The following is a 16,950-nucleotide window of genomic DNA, read 5'->3' as shown; positions in this document are numbered from 1 at the left end:
ATTATTATGAAAAATGCTCTATGATGTAAACAATCTATTTTTAAAGTCCAAGGTCTTCTTGGGGGACTGGTGATAAAAAACATTAGGTTTTCTTTCATAAAGGCAACCTGAAGTTGCTGATACCACTCTTGCAAATTAATGCCATCAATTCTAAGTTTTGGAAAATCGCTAGGTAAGTCCCCAGTATTATTATCCCCACTACTTACAACGGAGGGTAGTCCATGGTCTCGTAAGTGTTGAAAGTCACAGGATGGAGTGGGTATGCTGTGCATTAGTCTGAGTGGTTTTTCTTCATCATAATGTCTTCTGTAGTTCTCTGAATGCATCTGCGCATGTGCATAGTTTGTATTTCTGTCGAAGTTGTCGTAGGAAGCCTCTGTCGCTGCAGTTTCTTCGTAAGGTTCTTCCTCCGACGATTCGGTCTCCATTTCTATCTTGATCTTCTTGCCGATGGCTGATGCTTGCCTCTTTTCGCCAAAGCCGCTCCGCTTGAAGCTCTCCACCTCCGGAACCGTCTGCGGTGTGGGAAAAAACCTGCAGGGTCCTCTGGGCTCAGGTGTCGTCATCCTTTCTGTACGAGTTGAATTGGATATGTTCTGGTTTTTCTTTTTGCTTGCTTGTCTTTTTACTTTTAGGTCATTGGCTTCCGTTGATTTTTTCGCCATTTTTAAATTTGGATCAGAAGTTCTAAATAGTTGTTTCTTTATCGCTTCAACTTTCAGTTCAATAGATGTTTCTTTTGTGTCCGTGTTTGATCCTTCTGAAGAATAAAGATTTTCTTTACTATTTTTTGTACTGTTTGATTCTTTTCGCGCCAGAGATTTTGAATGGTGTATCGTGATTGGCTCTGCTTTGCTTGTCTCAGTGGCCGGTTGAAGACAAGATGGCTGCCATTCGAAATTTTGAGCGGGATCTCTGTTCTTTCTTCTCGTTATTTTCTCTTTTATAGATGGGTTGCTCACCGTCTTTGTTTCTTTGAATTCAGCTGTCTCGATGCTATTTTCTCTCGCTGCTTCGTTTTCTTTCAAGAAGTTTTGAAGGTTCGCGATGAGATCGTAGTCATCCTTTTGTATTTTTATTATTCTCAGTATCTCTGATCTGAGATCGTTGCTTTCTATTTCTTTCTTATACATGTTTATTTTATTGAGTCAATTAACCATCCTCTGCTACCAGCTTGTTGCAATATTTTCAGGATCAGACTCAATAAAGATAATAGAAGTTAAAGATTTAAATATATCTCTCTTTAATCATAATAGGCATTCTATATTCGCTGAATATTCAAGATAGAAGCAATGAAAATGGGGAGGATGGCTCCTTATATATACAAGGGGTGGAGCCAGGAATGGGAGTGGTAAATTATGAATACATTAAAGTCCAAAGAATAAGTTAACCCCTGATGTTCCATATATACATTATTTACACATTAGAGAATAAGGCATTTACATCTGACATTCTTTTTCTACAGTAGACTCCAAACTGGGAAAGGCATCAAGGTTCCTCTTCCCCTTCCCCCTTTTAGGCTTACAGCTGAGTGTGCATCTTTGTCGTGCTCTTAGATTTTCCTGTTAATTTCACGCAAAGTGCTCTTGATGGATCTCTTGTTATTTTTTGTGAGCTGTGCCATAAATTTGTGACATCTCACTGTAGCAATCTGTTAAGTGCATGTTAGAGGTGGGGGAGGATGAAGAAGGACAAGCTGCTGCTGAGCTAGACAACCATGTGCAGGCGAAGAAGTATAGCACTGCTTTATGATGTGGTGAGCAGGTTCTGCTTGTAGGTTGTGTTTCTATCTTATGCTAATTACCTATGGAGAGGAAACCAAGAAAGAGGTTATACGCTGATGACACTCCACCAACGTGTATTTATTTAATCTGCATTTGCCTTTTTGCTGGCAGAGAGTGGCTGGTGGAGTGACAATAGGGACAGCGAATGTCTACCTATCTGCTTCACGGTCACTGTATTCAGACCTACCCAAGTCAGTTAAAAATTGGTCATATTTATACAACAGGCTTAACATGGTTAGATTTTACCTTGAGGTCTACCCCCAAATAGTGGGCAAGATCAAAAGACAAATAACTACTTTTTGAAGAACTACACATTTAAGAAGATGTTGGATAACCATTTGTCTGAAGTGCCAGGGGGTTGGACTAGAAGACCTCCAAGGTCCCTTCCAATTCTGTTATTCTATTCTATTCTATTCTATTCTATTCTATTCTATTCTATTCTATTCTATTCTATTCTATTCTATTCTATTCTATTCTATTCTATTATTCCATTCCATTCCATTCCATTCCATTCCATTCCATTCCATTCTATTCTATTCTATTCTATTCTATTCTATTCTATTCTATTCTACTCCAGTGTGTTTAACACTAGTCGGGGTACATACAGAATCTTGTAACCTATCCAGGGAATTTCCCAAGCTAAGTTTTAATGAATGGATTAATGGATTCTTTTTGAATCATCTGAAATACTCCCTTAGATATTTTTGAGCTGAAGTATCAACTGGTGTGCTTTCTGATTCCTGATTGCTTCTGTCTACTCTTTCTTCCATTCTTTTCCATTCTCCCCAGGATCACATGTGGTTAGTTATCTGGTAAACTTAGGGTGTTGTTTGAATGCAGGCTATTTTGGTGGCTTTGTGAGTTAACTTCTTGTGCAAAACCAGAGAATGAATTAATTCAGTGACCAGGTTAAATATATTGTGTGAAAACAGTCTTTCTTTCTCTCTCTTTCTCTTATTCTGGAGTATTGTTTACTTTGCTGTTTGAATTAACTTTAGAGGATGAGGGTGCTTCAATATTCAATATTCCTTCTTAAGAAATGGTATGCAATTATCTAAGGGATTTTGCTCTCTTTTCATAGTTGAAAACTCCCCCCCCCTTTTGAAAAAGAGAGGAACTAATAGTTACTGCTTAGTGCAGTCTCATGCCTTAACTAGTCCTGAATTTAGACTTTGACTAGGATCCATATTGGCTGAGGCTTTCCAAACTAGGAGAATTTGTATTCTAGATCCCTCCACTTACCAGTTCCAGTTTCAATTTATTCTTTATTGATCAGTCAAATAAACATCAAATTGTAACATGTAATCAGATGATTAAAAAAAAGGGCAATACAGAGTATTGCAATATCTAAATATTTCGCAAAATAATCAGACCAGATCATCCCCTTGGTCACAATCTGATCCACCCACAATATTCATTCAGCTATAAATTCTATTCTGGGCTGCAAACTTGCATGTCTTGTCCAAGGTTGTGTTATACAAGTTGATTGATATGCTCCTGCAATCTTGGTTTTTCTATTTTTTTTAATTATTCTTATTTGTACTTTAGCATTTTTATGATTGTTCTACTGTTTAATTCTCACTGTGGTTGCACACCGCTCAGATTCACATTCTGTGAGATGGGCAGATGTATAAATCTGTCAAATAAATAAATAAAACAGGTGTCTCAGTGCCTGAAGGAAAAACAAACAAACAAATAGATCTTTCCAAAAAGTTAGGAGAGTTGGGGGCCTGCCTGACCTCCCTCTTGTGAGAGAGGGAGAGATTGCTGACTGTCCAAGTCTTGGGACCTGCTTGAAGGAGGTAGGATAGTGAAACGATACTGGTTCAGGCCGGTTCGCCAGAACTGGTAGTAAAAAACATAAAAAAAAAGTTCTGATGATCAGCTGAGCGACGTGCAATCGTCGAAATGTTTTTTTTTTAACTTTTTTAGCATTTTTTTACTACCAGTTCTGCAGAACTGGTAGTTAAAAATGCTTTTAAAAGTAAAAAAAAAGTTCCGATGATCGCGTGGCTGTGATCGTCAGATTCTTCTTTTTTTTTTTACCTTTTAAAAGCATTTTTTAACTACCGGCTCAGGTAAATATGTAGTAAAAAATGCTTTAAAAAAGTAAATAAAAAGAGACTCCGACAATCCCAGCTGTGCCACGCAATCGTCAGAGCCTTTTTTTTTACTTTTTAAAAGCATTTTTTACTACCTATTCGCTTGAGCCAGTAGTAAAAAATGCTTTAAAAAGATTTTTTAAAAGGTTCCCACAATCACATGCCACAACTGATCACACCCCCCCCCCCCCACGCTGTTCTACATAACTTCCCAAGCCTTTTTTTTGGTGCACACTGTGTGTGTGCGCGCATTGGGCATGTGCACATGCAGCACATGTTTGACGTGCTGTGTGCATGCACAGCCAGCGAACCGGTAGTAAACCAGTTCAGATTTCACCACTGCTATTGAGGGTGTTCCAATGAGCTGCCCTGCCAGCGTGGCTTTGAAGACTGTTCTCTGGCAGAGGCAGCCCAAGAGGGCAGGTGAGGGGGTCTTCTATTTGTGATGTCCCACATTTGCATATCTGTTTTAAATGGAGAGCCTGATGGAATTTCCCATCCCTCCTTACCAAGAGTCCAAGCCAACTGTTTGCAAATAATAATAATAATAATAATAATAATAATAATAATAATAATAATAATAATAATAATAATAATAATAATAATAATAATAATTTTATTTCTATACCGCCCTTCTCCTGAAGGACTCAGGGCGGTGTACAGCCTATTTAAAAACACAGACAAAACAATGATATAAAATTTAAAATAATTAAATAAATGGCTCAAATTTAAAACCCCAATAAATTTAAATACCCCAATTTAAAACTATTGTATTGATAGTCCGGCCTGGCGGAACAACAGGGTCTTCAATGCGCAGCGAAACACCCGGAGGTCAGATATCTTACGAATTTCCGGGGGCAGTTCATTCCACAGGGCTGGGGCTCCCACAGAGAAGGCCCTCCCCCTGGGCGTCGCCAGCCGACATAACTTGGCTGATGGCACCCTGAGGAGACCCTCTCTGTGGGAACGAACTGGTTGGTGGGAGGCTATTGGTGGCAGAAGACGGTCTCGGAGGTACCCGGGTCCTATGCCATGGAGCGCTTTAAAGGTGGTAACCAACACCTTGAATCGCACCCGGAAGACCACCGGGAGCCAGTGCAGCTCGCGCAGGAGGGGTGTCACATGGGCATAACGGGTTGCGCCCATAACCACCCGCGCGGCCGCATTCTGGACCAGTTGGAGCCTCCGAGTGCTCTTCAAGGGGAGCCCTCAACTTATGAGCAGTCCTCAACTTATGACTTCAATTGAGACCAGAGCTTCCGTTTGCTGAGCAAGGTGATGTTGTGGCCCGTCAGCAGCCTGTGCAGCTAGTAGCTGATTCCGACAGCGAAGAGGCTGGTGTGGTGCTGCGTCAGCAGCCTGTGCAGCTGGCACTCGAGTCGGACAATGAGGAGGCTGGAGACGATGTGGTGCCAGAGGCAGGGATTCAGCCAGGGCCTTCAGTTCCTCCAGAAGCTCCCATAAGTGAAGAGGAAGAAGAGGAGGAGCCTCTTCTTGATGCACGGGCGCGCAGAGCTGCAAAAAGGCAGGAGTGGCTCCTCAGGAGGCGGTCTCCTTGAGAGTAATTGGCCACTCCCTTAGCCTATTTAAGGAGGAACGCTGACTGAAGCAATTTGTAGGGAACAACTTTAGTTCATTCTCCTTCGCGTCTGGATTCTCTGCAAATTGCTTCTGGGCTTTCTGCCAACCTTAGTAAGATTACGATTATTTATTCTTTGGATTCTTGTACGCTGTTAAGAAAGTTAAGTGATATACTGATAGTCCTCGATTTACAACAGTTCATTTAGTGACCGCTCAAAGTTACAACGGCACTGAAAAAGTGACTTACAACTGTTTTGCAGATTTACGACCGTTGCAGCTTCCCCATGATCGTATGATCAAAATTCAGATGCTCGACAACTAGTTCATACTTATGACTGTTATTGTGTCCCAAGGTCATGCAAACCCCTTTTGCAATCTTCTCACAAGCAAAATCAATGGGGAAGCCAGATTCACTTAACAACCAGGTTAGTAGCTGGTCAGCTGCAGTCAGTGGTGGGTTCCTCCCGGTTCAGCTTGGTTTGGCCGAGCCGATAGCGGTGACGATATGACGTCACCGAACCAATTCTCTTTGTTCCTTCTGTCCCCCCCCATTATTCTTACCTTTTATTTGGCCCCGCCCCCAATCTATTCACTGCCTCCCGAGTCCCAGCTGATCAGCTAGAAGGAAAAAAAACTGTTTAAACTCTTGCCGTGGAGCTTCAAAGGGCCGCCCTAGAGCTGATCAGTGTTAAAAGGCAGTGTGGTGGTAGACCAGGGCGCTCTAAAAACAAATGGGTAGACCGGTGCCTCCAAAAACAAATGAGTAGACCAGTGCCTTCAAGAACAAATGGGTAGATCGGTACAGTTCTGCAAGCAGTTAAAAGTACCAGAGGTACTGGTAGACCAGTACCTCTGCTAAATCCTAAAGAATTGTCACATGACCATCAAGCCACGCCCACAAAATAAGCCACGCCCACAGAACCGGTAGTAAAAAAAATTAGAACCCACCCCTGGCTGCAGTGATTCACTGAACAGGTATGGCAAGAAAGGTCGTAAAACGGGACAAAACTCACTTAACAAATGTCTCACTTTTGGGCTCAATTGTGGTCGTAGGTCGAGGATTACCTGTAAATCAATTGCATGGTCATTTATTTTATCTGGCTTCCCCATTGACCTGGCTTGTGAGAATCTGGCTGGGAAGGTCGCAAATGAGTGTGAAAAACCATCATGTCATTTTTTTCAGTGCTGTTACAACGTCAAAGTATCACTAAATAAACTGTTGTGAATCAAGGACTATCTGTATGGATAATCTTCCCCTTAAACAGATAAATATTCTCTGCCTGTCTTTACACACATACACACACATACACAACTCTTTACTTATTTCACTTATTTCAGTGGCTTCCCTTTTCTGTAGTCATCAGATAGCATTCCTTGCATGAGAAACTCAGATCTTCGGCTCCACACTACTGGCCTAGGTATCATCTCTGCCACGTCTTTTATCTCCTGCAGAAAGCTGCAGAAGAAGAGAAAAGACAGGATTGCAGAAGTGAAGAATGGAAGGAGGGGAACAGGCAGCCCACGCTGCGTAAAAGGAGAAGTATTCCACCACTTTGTGTGGACCGGAGATTCTTTGTCTCCTCTGTACAAAATCACTTGTCTTCTCTACCACCTCTTGCCAGATCTGTTTTCATTGGAGAAAGCAATGAAGTGGCACCTTCCTCTTCCAAAGCTCCCATAACTGGGCTTTGGCCCATCTGCTCATCATCCTGAGCTAGCTGGGGATTCTGGGAACACTCTGGCCATGAGTTTTGTGGAAGGTTTTCCAAGGCTTGGCTATAAATAACTTGCAACAAATTATATTTCATGGTGGATTTGGCAGAGGTCCTTTTCAAGGTTCACCTGCAGCTGGTTTCCTCACAGAAGGCAAGTTAGACTGGCAGGGGACTAATGGCATTATGAATAATTAATTATTAATAATTAATTGTGGCAGGGGAAATTCCTGCATGGAGTTAAAGTGGAACAAAATGGCCCCTTCCCAACTCATCTTCCTGCAGCAGGAATCGGCTGCTAACATATCAGTTTTGGGCTCTCTTGCATTGTTTTCATTGATATACTGTATTTTTCGGAGTATAAGATGCACCTCCCCCCCCCCAAAAAAAAGAGGGTGAAAATCTGGGTGCGTCTTATACTCCGAATGTAGCCCTGCCCAGCTTCTCAAATGGAGGTTTCAGAGGCTGAAAAAAGCAAACGAATCTTCAGAAAAGAAGCTCCCAAACAGAGCTTCAGAGGCTTCTTTTCTGAAGCTGTTTTGGAGGCTTTCAGAGGCAGGAAAAAAAGCAAGGCACAGAGCTCACAACCAAGGAACCTGTTGCTAAAATTCACCTCTGGGAACAGCTGATTGTGGGTATTCCAGGAGGCCGATCCACCTGCCAATCAGCTTTTTTCTTATTTTCCTCCCCAAAAACTAAGGTGTGTCTTATAGTCTGGTGCGTCTTATACTCTGAAAAATATGGTACTTGTAAGTCTGAGCTGGACATTTTCCTTGCTATGTTTTGATTCAGAATTGAGGTCCTTTGATATTGCAGAGTTTTTAATGAAACTGCCCATTCATCATGTTCATATGTTTTATGACACACAACCCAGGATTCCACCCTATCCTGGCTGTGATGCTGAACAGGATGAATACCGCACAATTTTCGTTTTATTTATAGATGTATTTATATCCTGCTTTATTCTTTTTATAAACAAATCAAGCAGACCAACATATCTAATACACCTCCCTCCTCCTATTTTTTTCCACAACAGTCCTGTGAGGTAGATTGGGCTGAGAGAGAGTGAATGGTCCAAAGCCACCCAGTCAGCTTTCCTTCCTAAAGCAGAACTAGAACGCTTAGTCTTCTGGTGACTGGCCCAAAGTCACCCAGCTGACTTTCCTGCCTAAAGTGGGACTAGAACTAACAGTCGCCTGGTTTCTAGGCCAGCATCCTAGGCTCTCAAAATGGCTTTCGTGGAAACTTACCTTTTCCAGGCTACGGTGACAGAAGAGTTTGCCTTGGGAGGTCAAAAAAGTTAAGTGGTTGCTGTGATGACTGCACAATTGCAGCCTTGCTTCCTTTTTTTTTTTTTTTTTTTTTGGCAGGCAACCATAGGGTGAGCACAATACAGCAGGGGTGAAATCTAGTTACCTTCCTTACCAGTTTGGAAGTGCATGTGTGCGCATCACATGTGCACGCAGACCTTCTGCGCATCCGCAAAACCTTCTGTGCATGCGCAGAAGGTAAAGAACTCATTACTTCATGGTTAAAACAAGGAAGTAATGACACCCAGGTGGGTGGACGGAGCTTTGCTCCGCCATCGCTACCGGATCACCGAACCACCCGGCACGATCGCTACCAGTTCGCCCGATCCGGTCTGAACCAGGAGGATTTCACCCCTGCTATACAGGCACAGAAAAGTTCTTTCTCTCTTCCTCCTTCAGTGGCCACAGCAGACCGAAGGAGTGCATGGTGAACTGTGCAGAGCCATACACGACTCAGGGTCTTCTCCTGCCCCCACAATACCCTTATTTACATTTGATTTCTAATTTTCCCCTTCACATGGGCAGGACGGGGAAACTGTCCTGCCCATGTGAAGGGCCCGATGTGGCCCAGGGGCCATAAAACGCTGAGGTCCCTTCTAGATATTTCCTAATACGAAGGGGAAAGAAAAATAAGTCGCTAACTCCTTGAAAAACAATTTTATTTAGCACATGGCGATGTTATATTAGCCAGGAGGCTACAGTGTTAATACAAAGTAGTTGTTTGGCTGAATACCCATTTGGGTAGTTTAGAAACACTCCCATGAATATCATTCTTGTCGCTAAATCCTAATATAAGTTGGTTTCACAGGATATTTTAGAATTTCAGAGTTGAAAAATGGAACCTTACACATATTCTCTCTCTCTCTCTCCCTCCTTCTCTCTTCCCCATCTTATAAATGCCTTAATATTCCTCTCCATCTTTCTTCTTGGTCCAAGTTATGTAGGGCTGGCTATTTATGCTGATGCATATAAATACCTCTGAGAGTGAGGCACTGGTGAAATCTATTTTTTTTTACTACTGGTTCTGTGGGCGTGGCTTGGTGGATATGGCAGAGGAAGGATACTACAAAATCTCCATTCCCTCCCCACTCCTGGGGAAAGGATACTGCAAAATCCCCATTCCCTCCCCACTCCTGGGGGAAGGATACTGCAAAATCTCCATTCCCTCCCCACTCTGTGGCCAGCCAGAGGTGGTATTTGCTGGTTCTCTGAACTGCTCAAAATTTCCGCTACCGGTTCTCCAGAACCTGTCAGAACCTGCTGGATTTCACCTCTGGAGTGAGGGTAAATGTTTGTTCTCAGAGCTTTTGGGTTGGTTTCCAAACATGGCATTACCAGGCTAGGTAACAGCTTCAGCAGAGTTTAGGGGGTGTCAGTGTTCTTCTGTTTATAAGAGCTTCAGGCCTGGGTGTGTCAAGTGAGGGTTCTGTGATGGGTCAGCTGTGAGTCATCAGTGGGTCTTGTGATAAGGAGATTATATCAGGTCAGGAAAACCCCACCAACGGTTTACCTCTCAATGACCCTGACCTGATGTATTCTCCTTATCACAAGACCCACTGATGACTCACCACTGGCCCATCACAAGACCAGGGGTGAAATGCTCCCAGTTCGGACCAGATCGCCTGATCCAGTAGCGATGGCGGCGAGTGGTTCGGAGAACCGAAAGCAAAAATCCCTGTCCCCCCCACCCCCCGGCATGCCCAGCTGAGCTGCGCAATCATCAGAGGCTGGTTTTTTAAACTTTTAAAAGCATTTTTTCTACAACCTCTTTGGCCGAAAAAATGCTTTTAAAAGTTAAAAAAAAAAGCTTCTGATGATCGCACGGCTCAGCTAGGATCATCAGAGGCTTTTAAAAGCATCTTTTTCTGCAACCTCTTCGGCTGAAAAAAAATATAGGAAAAAAAATGCTTTTAAAAGCCTATGATGATCCCAGCTGCCTGATTGTCAGCCGAAGAGATTGTAGAAAAAATGCTTTTAAAATTAAAAAAAAAAAAAAAGTTGGCCACGCCCACCCAGTCACATTACCCCACCACCAAGCCACGCCCACAGAACCGGTAGTAACAAATTTTACATTTCACCACTGCACAAGATCCTCATTCAACACACCCACACCTGAAGCCTTTATGAACAGAAGAACATTGACATCCCCTAAGCTCTTCTGAAAATGTTACCTAGCCTGGAAATGAAATGTTCAGAAACAAATCCAAAATCTGGGAGACCGATCCTACACTGGAGCTACAGATATTTATCACTATTGCAAACCTCTGAGAGTCTTTGCATGATGCTGCTTTTCTTCAGATCTCTTCTCAGATCCATTTTTAAAATAATATCTTTGACACATTTCATCAATCCCATATGGAAACTGACCCTAAGACAAGGGTCAGCAACTTGTGGCTCTGGAGCCGCATGTGGCTCTTTCATCCCTCTGCTGCGGCTCCCTGTCACTCAAAATATGTGTTACAACTGCCAATGTGCGACACCTGCTGGTACACAATTTATTGAGCCTTTCAACCCCCGGTAGGCCAACCATGGATAAATCCAAGAAAAGAAAAAGTTTCAAAAGAAAACAGAAGGTTTAATTCTACTAGTTTTGTGGCCGCTCAAGAAATAGTCAGGCACGAATATAATAATATTGTTAGAAAGAAAGGGTTAGTATATGGGGGGGTGGTACAAAAGGATGGTAAAGTATTATATAATCTGTTATTAATTTGGGTTTTATTTTGGAGAAGCCACAGGAGGAGGGGAGGGGGAGGGGGGTTAGGGTGGAGGGGGGGAAAAAGGGGGAAAAATTTGTATTTGAAAAACTTTTTCAATAAAAAAAAAAAGAAATAGTCAGGCATGGGATGGGTTTTGTGGCTCCCGGTGTTTTCTTTTCTGTGGGAAATGGGTCCAAATGGCTCTTTGAGTGTTTAAGGTTGCAGACCCCTGACCTAAGATGTTACTGTGATATAAGGAATGCTTTCTGCAGTTCCATTCCACTTCACCCTCCCTTCTCTTCTGCTGCCATTCTGAGGACCCTCCTGGTTTGAAAATGACAGTCAAAGCTTGGGTGGTGGGGGCAGAAAACTGTTTCATGTGCCTTTTGCTTAAGTGCATGAACATCGCTGTGGTTGATGCTGATACCCTGATTAAATACCTGTAGGACAGGAATAGTATGTTGCACTTTGGGAAGACATTTGCACAGGCCTTTCCTTGGTGAGAGCTGATAAGGTCTCCTCTCCCTCCCTCAGCTTTGAGGTTTTGAGTTCATGGTTCTCTCTGTCTTTTTAGGTAATGGTGTGCAAGAGGATCAGAAGGTGAAAACCCAGTGGCCACGTTCTGCAGATGAACCAGGAGTGTATATGGCACAAACAGGTAATATATTCGGTCATCAAGTCATGGTTGAAAGTCTCACCAAATTTTCTTGCTAGTTAGTTAGCTTAGTTTATAGCAGTGTTTCTCAACCTTGGTAGCTTGAAGATCTTTCAAGATCTTCAAGCTTCCAAGGTTGAGAAACACTGGTTTATAGATTAGCCCATAGGCCCGTGATGGCGAACCTGTGGCACGCGTGCCACAGGTGGCACGCACAGCCATATCTCTGGGCACACGAGCGTTACCGTAGCTCAGCTCCAGCTTGCATGCGCGTGCCAGCCAGCTGATTTTCGGACCTTCCAGGCCCACCGGAAGTCCAGAAACAGACTGTTTCTGGCCTATGGGTCGGGAAGGCAGTTTTCGCCCTCCCCAGGCTCCAAGAAAGCCTCTGGAGCCTGGGGAGGGTGAAAAATGGGCCTACCGGGCCCACTGTGCCATCATGTGCCAAAAGCGGAACGTGGGGGGCACATGCACATGTGGGGGGGGCAGGGCACATTGAATTATGGTGTGGGCACACGTGTGTGCGACTCCCCCATGCTCCCCCACTTTTGGCACGCAACAGCAAAAAGGTTAGCCATCACTGTCATAGGCCACATCAAAATACAGAGTTCCAAACAGAAATTGTTACTAAAATCCTATAAAAACAATTTTTGTTGCTTGTATCCTTAGGATTTATATTAACTGTTTCCTAATAGGATTTGATTGCTTATTTGTACACTATGACTATCATTAAGTGTTGTACCTTATGATTCTTGACAAATGTATCTTGTCTTTTTATGTACTCTGAGAGCATATGCACCAAGACAAATTCCTTATGTGTCCAATCGTACTTGGCCAATAAAAATTTTTTATCTATTCTATTCTAAAATGAAATTGGAATAAAATACAATCATTTAATATATAGACAAGTAAAATAAGATAGTTACATTTCACTATCGCCCTTACAATCTACCCCAATCAGTCCCACATATGCGGATCTCAACTGAACCATTTTACTCAAGTACTGTGCCATATTAAATTTTCCTGCTGAAATTGAAATATGAAATTTGCATATTTTTGAACAAGGGATAAAAAAAACCCTGTGGCATAATTTTAAGAGAGGCTTAAAAAAATATAAGAGGAGCCTTCCAATTGAGCTCAATTCCTTGCCTGGACTGTCTGCTGCCTTCTTCTGAAGTGCTTCCTCACCTTTACAGCCTAGCCTACAGCATGTGGGCTTCCTAACAGACTTCCATGCGAGAGCAGACTAGCTCAGGGCGGCTCAGGTTGCTTGAGAATTAGCCAGCCTTCCCAATCCAATAAATTAAATAAAAATAAACGAGTAAGACTGTTAAGTGCTGCTACGTGTCTGAGTTGAAGGTGGGGAAGGTGGGAAGGGAGGAAGAAAAGGAAAGAAGAGTGAAGGAGAATGAAATGGGAAGGAAGGAAACCGGTGGTGGGATTGATTTCTTTTTACTACCTTTTCTGTGGGTGTGGCTTGATGGGCGTGGCAAGGGAAGGATACTCTAAAATCCCCATTCCCTCCCCACTCCAGGGGAAGGTTACTGCAAAATCCCCATTTCCTCCTGACTTGGGAGGCAGAGAATAGATGGGGGCGGGGCCAGTCAGAGGTGGTATTTACCGGTTCTCCGAACTACTCAAAATTTCTGCTACTGGTTCTCCAGAACTGGGCAGAACCTGCTGAATACCACCTCTGAAGGAAACATAGAAAGAGGCAGGCAGGCATGGTATGGTATGGTATGAGGCTGAGGGAGGGAGGGAGGGAGGGAGGGAGGGAGGGAGGAAGGAAGGAAGGAAGGAAGGAAGGAAGGAAGGAAGGAAGGAAGGAAGGAAGGAAGGAAGGAAGGAAGGAAGGAAGGAAGGAAGGGATCCTGAATTTTCCTATAACTGAGGTCTGCAGCCATGAGAGGAGTTGTCTGTGCTGGCCTAAACAACATATAATACACATTTGGAAAATCATTTTGAGGCAAAACATACTAAGCATTTTAAAGAACATGATGATGGAAAAATGAACACTATAATATTTCAGGCTTCTAATTGGTCCAGCACATAGATAGCTTGGATCTAATTACATGAAATAGCTCTGCTAAGGGAGACTTAAATAGGGAAGAAACTTTCTGGAGCTCCCAAAGAGCCAGTGTGTTCAATTAGATTATGATTCATATTTATGCTCATTTAATAACATTACTGTATCAGCAATTGCCCTGACAATGACCACTTTCATTATATCCAGCGAGTGAATCCTAAAGTAACTACAATATTTCTAGTTGTTTTTCATTTGTCCCATTAGGACCATAAGAGAAATATGGCTTTTGAAGGAAATTTCCTTCTGGACGTTCATCAGAATTAGGTTTTGATTTGGTTTGAAAGAAATTTCCAAGGCTGTCAGGGAGTAAACTTCCATCAGCTCAGGTTGGAACTAAGTCAGGAATTGTAAGCATTTCTGGAAAACAGCTTGAATCCCAGCCAGAATTCTAATGGGATTTTAATCCTGACTTGTTAACAGATCGTTTTGGCTTGACAGCTAATGCTAGGCAGACAAATTCTCCATTGTTCTCTACCAGATTCTCTCCTCTCCTTCCCTCCCCCCCTCCCCCCCTCCTCTCCCCTCATAAAGGAATTTGATTTAGAAATGTCATGTATAATTGAAGAGTTTCAGATACATTCTCAAGACTGGAACATAATTTTCTTGTACTTATTTAGTCATAAAAGCCTGACTGTCATGTCATTCACTGTCAATCCTGTGGCAGTGTGCAGCCTCTTTGGCTTCCCACATTGCCATCCTTTTCCCAGGAAAAAATCTCAAGGGGATGGTTCTGTAACTATGCAACTTCCACCACTGAGTGGAAAGTTCTGCTTTTAGAAGTTCTTGGGGAATTTCTTCTTCCTCTTGAGGTCTCTGCCTCCATCTGTGGTGGTGAAGAAGTGGTGAAATCCCTCTCTGGACAGCTGCTGTTTGTCCAGGCTCCTATGCACCAGAATGACTCCCATGTCAAATCCAATAAAAATTATCCAAATAAGCAGTGGTGGGATTCAAATAATTTAACAACCGGTTCTCTGCCCTAATGATTTCTTTCAACAACCAATTCACCAAACTGCTCAGAAAGTTAACAACCAGTTCTCCCGAAGTGGTGTGAACTGGCTGAATCCCACCACTGCAAATAAGTATTCTAAAGTCAAGTAAAATTCAGACAATTTTTTTTTCTTCCTTGGCACTTTAAAGGTATGCAAAACCTGGAGTTTACCTAGCCAAGAGTTAGGTACTTCCACATTTGGTAAGGCTCTGCATTTTGTCAAGGATTACCATTTCTCTACACTTGTTCTCATAACTTATTATTCCTTTTAAGATGCGTTGAGACTGACAAAGGGTGAAATTCTGGAATTTGTCCAGATTTATGTGGAAGGCAACCAGTGGGGGAAGTAGTGGGAAGCACGTAGTATTTTTTTCCCTTTCTTTTTCTTTTTTCCCTTTTTCATTCCTAATGAATCCTAAAAAACCTTTTAGAAGCATCAGCATTGCGAAATGCAGATTAGAACATTTGCATTACTAAGAAAATTAGTTTCTGAATCAGACAATTATGGAGTCTAGCAATCTCACTTGCTTTGATGAAATTGGTGACCTTCTTTTTCAGATTGGTTCTCTGTATCTCAATTTCATAACGGCTGTCAGGACCGATCTTTGTGTGTTCAGGAAAAGCTCTGTGAATCCTCATTGCTCTGAGACCTGCTAGATGTAACATGCCTGGGTTTGAGGACTCAAAAGGAAGGTTTAATGTTTCAGATGTTGGACTTCATCTTCTCAGGTCCTGAATGGGGGTGTGGGTGGAGTCCACCAGGGTGACTAAGGATGTCAGTTTGTATTAGGCACAATCCCAAAGGTGCTTTGTCAGAAAACAACTGGACTTTCTTTGTTTTTGCTTGAAGATGTTTCACTTCTCATCCAAGAAGCTTCTTCATTTCTGATTGAATGGTGGAGAAGGGAAGGATCCACCATTCAATCAGAACTGAAGAAGCTTTTTGGATGAGAAGCAAAACTTCTCAAGCAAAAACAAAGGAAGTTCAGTTGCCTTTTAAAAAACAATATTTGGGACAATGATGACCTGGATGACTGAGAATCTCCATAGACATTAGACTCAACCAGACTCAACCAGAGATGCTTGAAGTGAAGCTACCAATCTCACCTCTTCCTTTGCGTTGGATTGCATTATTTTTTCAGTTGTGGAATTTAGCATGAATAGGATAGGATAGGATAGGATAGGATAGGATAGGATAGGATAGAATTTTTTATTGGCCACGTGTGATTGGACACACAAGGAATTTGTCTTGGTGCATACGCTTTCAGTGTACATAAAATAAAAGATATGTTCATCAAGAATCATAAGGTACAACACTTAATGATAGTCATAGGGCAGAGGTGGGCAACTATGGCCTTTTATGACTTGTGGACTTCAATTCCCAAAATTCCTGAGCTAACATGGCTGGCTCAGGAATTCTGGGAGTTGAAGTCCACAAGTCATAAAAGGCCGTAGTTGCCCACCCCTGTCATAGGGTACAAAGAAGCAATCAAATCATATTAGGAAACAGTCAATATAAATCGTAAGGATACAAGCAACAAAGTTATAATCATACAGTCATAAGTGGAAGGAGATGGGTGAATATTTTCTCAGCCCTCTTTTTGACTCGTATAGTAATCAATGCCTTCAATGGAAGGCAGGTTGGTAGCCATTGTTTTTTCTGCAGTTCTAATTATCCTCTGAAGTCCATGTCTGTCTTGTTGGGTTGCAGAACCAAACCAGACAGTTATAGAGGTGCAGATGACAGACTCAATAGTTTCTCTGTAGAACTGGATCAGCAGCTCCTTTGGCAGTTTGAGCTTTCTGAGTTGGCGCAGAAAGAACATTCTTTGTTGTGCTTTTTTGATGACGTTTTTGATGTTAGCTGTCCATTTTAGGTCTTGAGATATGGTAGAACCTAGAAACTTGAAGGTCTCTACTGTGGATACTGTGTTGTCTAGTATTGTTAGAGGTGGTAGTATGGGAGGGTTTCTCCTAAAGTCTACCACCATTTCTACGGTTTTGAGTGTGTTCAGTTCCAGATTGTTCCGGTCGCA

General features: G+C 42.5%; 1 protein-coding gene across 1 annotated transcript in view; it reads left to right on the top strand.

The window, feature by feature from the left end:
* ADGRB2 (adhesion G protein-coupled receptor B2) overlaps positions 1-16,950 on the top strand; it is a 329,562-nt gene that overhangs the window by 131,628 nt on the left and 180,984 nt on the right. The window contains exon 3 of the mRNA XM_070949232.1: positions 11,760-11,843. Within this exon, the coding sequence (XP_070805333.1) occupies positions 11,760-11,843 (84 nt within the window). The remainder of the gene's footprint in view (positions 1-11,759; positions 11,844-16,950) is intronic.

This window comes from Pituophis catenifer, unplaced genomic scaffold (genome assembly GCF_029215685.1).
Source record: "Pituophis catenifer annectens isolate HBS135680 unplaced genomic scaffold, rPitCat1.0.hap2 SCAF_9, whole genome shotgun sequence".
In the NCBI taxonomy this organism is placed as follows: Eukaryota; Metazoa; Chordata; class Lepidosauria; order Squamata; family Colubridae; genus Pituophis; species Pituophis catenifer.
The sequence above is the reverse complement of the archived record's forward strand: the minus strand, read 5'-3'. Positions and strand labels throughout refer to the sequence as shown.